This window comes from Belonocnema kinseyi, chromosome 4, assembly GCF_010883055.1.
Source record: "Belonocnema kinseyi isolate 2016_QV_RU_SX_M_011 chromosome 4, B_treatae_v1, whole genome shotgun sequence".
In the NCBI taxonomy this organism is placed as follows: Eukaryota; Metazoa; Arthropoda; class Insecta; order Hymenoptera; family Cynipidae; genus Belonocnema; species Belonocnema kinseyi.
The window spans coordinates 124,262,480-124,266,615 of record NC_046660.1 but is presented as its reverse complement, the minus strand read 5'-3'; the positions used below and the strand labels follow the sequence as shown (position 1 = coordinate 124,266,615).

Sequence of the window (4,136 nt, the reverse complement as noted above, 5' to 3'; positions counted from 1 at the left end):
GGCGGATTAGTTCACCCGCGAAGTGGAACTTCTAAGCAACAACTACTTTTCTTAGTAGTCGGATAGGGCCAGATAGGGCTGGGTGCGAGTGAGTGCCGTGTTGAATGAAAACTAAAAACTGAGGTTATGTTCCTGTAAATATTGTCAATTGAGTTTGTCAATATACGTGCTTAGTTATTTCTGTGTTTTTGTAAAGAATTAAGTTAACAAATTGTGACCTGGAAAGTATGGGTAAGTAATACAGATTTAATTGTAATCATTAAATGATATAAAATGTGCAGATTGAATAATGTGATAATATAATATTAGGTAACAAATTTCTTTATTTCACATAAATTAAAAAAATTTACATGAAAAATCGTCAAATAATGAACGTAATTTATTAATTTGCTTACTTGACTTTGCAAGAACTTTTGAAAAAATTGATACAACCTCAATGTCTGCCGTTGTTGTGGTTGTCGAGCACTGGCAATCACTCGCACACTTCTCGCGGGAGAAAAGGAGATGGAAAATCATAATGCGCATGTCCCCTTCCTTGTGAGCATTGGGTTTAAACCACGAAGCAGTATAAGGAGACCCCACTCCCGGAAAACTTGGACACGTGAATTTGGATTTCGTTCGCATCGATCGTAGCGCCTCTTACGGAAAAATGCGAAACCAAAAACTTTTTCAAAATTCTCTGCTTTTTCCTTGACTACTTTTTCATTAAAAATATTAATATTAAAATACCAGGATTTTAATCTGGTAATACTTGTAACATATAATATTTTCTTAACGGAATAAAACAGTATTTCATATACAAATTTAAGGTTTTCAAATTTATTAAATTATCTCTAACGAAAAAAATGTCTTTTCTACTATAATAGATGACTTTTTAATAAAATACTTAAATTTTAAAGAAAATAACCAAATGTTTAACATAATAGTTGAATATTCAAGCTAAAAAGACAAATCCCCAACGAAAAAGTGTCATAATTTATATTTTAATCAAAAAATAATGAAATTTATACAACAAAAGAGAAGAATTTTGACACAAAAAAGACGAATTTCCAACAAAAAGATTTTTCACTCAAAAGGTAAATAAAAGTTTATCTAAATTATTGAACCTTCAAGCCAGAAACAAAATATGAATTTACAACAAATAATTTTCCACGAAACTAATTCCAAGAAAATAATTAAACTTTCAAAGAAAAAGATGAATTTTTAACTAAAAATATCAATGTTTAGCAAAAAAGTGATTTCTTAAAAAAGTGATTCAACCAAAGCTTTAAAACAAATTATTTGAAGACTCAAGCAAAGAAGAATGATTTTGAACCAAAAAGTTGTATTTACATACAACAAAAAATTTAATTTCTTCTAAAGCAGATGAAGTTTTAAATTAAACAGATACCCCTTCAACCACAGAAAAGTTGAGTTTTCATCCAAAAAAGATTCCAGTTGACTCTGCAAGATTAAAAATTGAATTTTGTAACCAAAAATAAGTTTTTACGAAAAAAATTGAATTCTCAATAAAAAAAGACGAATTTTTTCGACCATAAAGGATGTATTTTTAACAAAAGAGATGAAGTCTCTACCAAATAGTTGAATTTTTATCCAAAAAAGATTAAATTAGGTGCTAAAACAGATGAATTTGTAATAAAAAAGACAAATTTCTTTTTGAAGTGGAACTTTATCCAGAAAAGATTTTAGTTCATTTTTCAACACCAAAACATAAATTTAAAAAAAAAGGAATTTTTCTACGAAATTGTCGAATAAGAAAATAATATAACAGCTTAATTTCCAACCAAACAGTTGCACTTTTATCCAAAAAGATGACATTTGACTTGAAACAGATTAATTTTTAATTAAATAAAAACAAAATTAAAATTTAAAAAATAGTTGAATTTTTATTCAGAAAATGTTTCAGTTCTTTTTTCAACGCTGAATATTATATTTAAACCGTAGAATTTTTAAACAAAAATAAAGACTTTTAACAAAATTGTTGAATTTTTATCCAATAGTTGCATGTTTATCCAAGAAGGTTTTAATTTTTGCTAAAGCAGGTGAACTTTAAAATCAACAAGATAAAATTTCAAAAAAACGATTGAATTTTCAACTGAAAAGTTACATTGTAATTCAAGAAAGATGAAATTTCTCCTAAAACAGATGATTTAAACAAAAAAACCTGTAAAAAAGTTCAATTTTCATCCAAAGAAGATTTCAGTTTACTTTCTAACACCAAAATAAGATTAGCAAACAATTTGCAACCAAAATGACGTCTGTTTAAGAAAATGATTAAATTTCCCACTAAATAATAAAATTTATAACTAAAAGGATAATCTGCATAAGAAAGTTGTTGCGAATTTTCAAAATTTTAATCTGAAAATATTCCATTTTTAAAACTTTTAACTGGTCCTATTTTCGAAATTTTATTCCTAATTATTCAGATTCGAGATTCTTCAATTCAAAAGAAGATTGTTAAATTGTAAACGCTTTGAATCAGAAAAGATACAATTTCAACGTTTTTTTTTATGAAATTGTCCATTTGAAAAAATGGCTATCTGAAAATTTTCAATTTGTAATTCTTTTAATTAGAAATAATTCGATATTGAAAAATTGTATTTCAAAGCTTTTCCGTAAGAGGCGTTACGAACGATGCCAACTAACTAAATCCGAATCTACGCGTCCTAATTTTTCAACGGCATGGACATAGGAAACAAGGGCCTAGGCATGCCATTACGGGTGTGATGCAATGAGGGGGGAGGTCCGCCCCCTTTTGATGTCCTGCGACAAATATGGCAGCGCCTACATGTTTATATTTTCATGCACAGTTTGTTGGCAAAAATGCTCGTGCGCATAATCAAATGGCACATCGTAAGATGGCGGCTGACCCACTCATGGAATTCTCCCCCCTCTCGTGGATTCAACCCCGCTCGCCAAAGTTAGGATGGCATGCCTGGTCCCGTGTTTCCTATGTCCATGTCCAAAGGCAACATGGGAGTGGGGTCTCCTTATTCTACTTCGTATTTTAAACGCAGTAAATGTACATTTACCGCAGTCAGAACGTATGTACGGAGATCGGTCTCCTTATTATTGCTCCATGGAAAATACCTAATTAACAGCACTATCGTGTGCATGTGGAACATGCGCACAAGAGAGTCTGGCTAAATGTCTATTATCCTAAAATATCAACTATTAGATGCTTTGCCAACAGACAAGGTTTTCTGTAGTTCATATTTATGATATTCAATTTTTCGCTTAATAATACGATTTTTACTTTGTCCACTTGTCCGGTCAGGTGACCGTCAGATTACCGGAAATCGATCATCTGACGGTCACTCCCCATCTCTATATGTCGAGGATGATGTTTAATAAATACATTGCCATCCCTGCCAATCTGGCAGCCGTGAGTGCAGACAAAAATGGGAATGTTTTTTTTTGTTGATCTTGTGATTCTGGATGCTTTTTCATGTAGTCATAATAAATTATAAGTTGCAATCCATCGTTTTCAGTTTCACGCTCTTAGTTATTATCCTAATCATCTCGATCGCTTGACGCGTCAGATTGCATGCGAACCGCGAAATCATTCGACGTGCGTTTATATTTAATGCAGACGTGTGTGATTGTCATAATATTTTTCGAGAACGTGGAAAATCAACTATATACATTGACAGCTCACAAACCATTGTACAGCATTTTAAAAATCTCATGGCAGACAATGAAATCGCTAAATCGAACAGGTAAGTGACAAACGAAAGTATCAATGTACAAGGTTTACCCAAAATATCTGTCAAGCAGATCGCGGTTTATGTCTAGTATTTTTTGTCCTGCCCCACTGCGTAAGTTTATCTAAATATAAGTAGTCGCCATTCGCGCAATCGTCACTGAGTTACGTCGTTATTACATGCGGAGGGAAATGTGTTATCTACATTTCTGAATGCAAGCGGAATTTTAGTGGAACAAAACTATGGAAATGTTGGGACAGTTTAGTAATTTGACTTCAAATGTTGTTTCCCTATTTTTAACTAATTTCATTTAATTGGGGGCACTATCTCAATATATCTAGATGATTTGACATGCGTTATGTAAACTAAAAAAAGTAACGTCGAACGTGGATATATTCTGTTTTTCAACCGAGAGCAACTGCGTAAAATAAA

General features: G+C 31.6%; 1 protein-coding gene across 5 annotated transcripts in view; it reads left to right on the top strand.

The window, feature by feature from the left end:
* Window positions 1-210: 210 nt before the first annotated feature.
* The window catches only part of LOC117171623 ((Lyso)-N-acylphosphatidylethanolamine lipase), a 55,684-nt gene continuing 51,758 nt past the window's right edge, over window positions 211-4,136 (top strand). The window contains exon 1 of one of the 5 annotated variants that reach the window (XM_033359102.1): window positions 211-231. Coding sequence is in view for 3 of the 5 variants with exons in the window: in XM_033359098.1 (XP_033214989.1) it covers window positions 3,688-3,719 (32 nt within the window). In the remaining 2 variants the exon portion in view is untranslated. Of the gene's footprint in view, window positions 232-3,249; window positions 3,720-3,905; window positions 3,969-4,136 lie in introns of those variants that run through there. The other 4 variants (XM_033359098.1, XM_033359100.1, XM_033359099.1 and 1 more) reach the window with 4 other exon arrangements.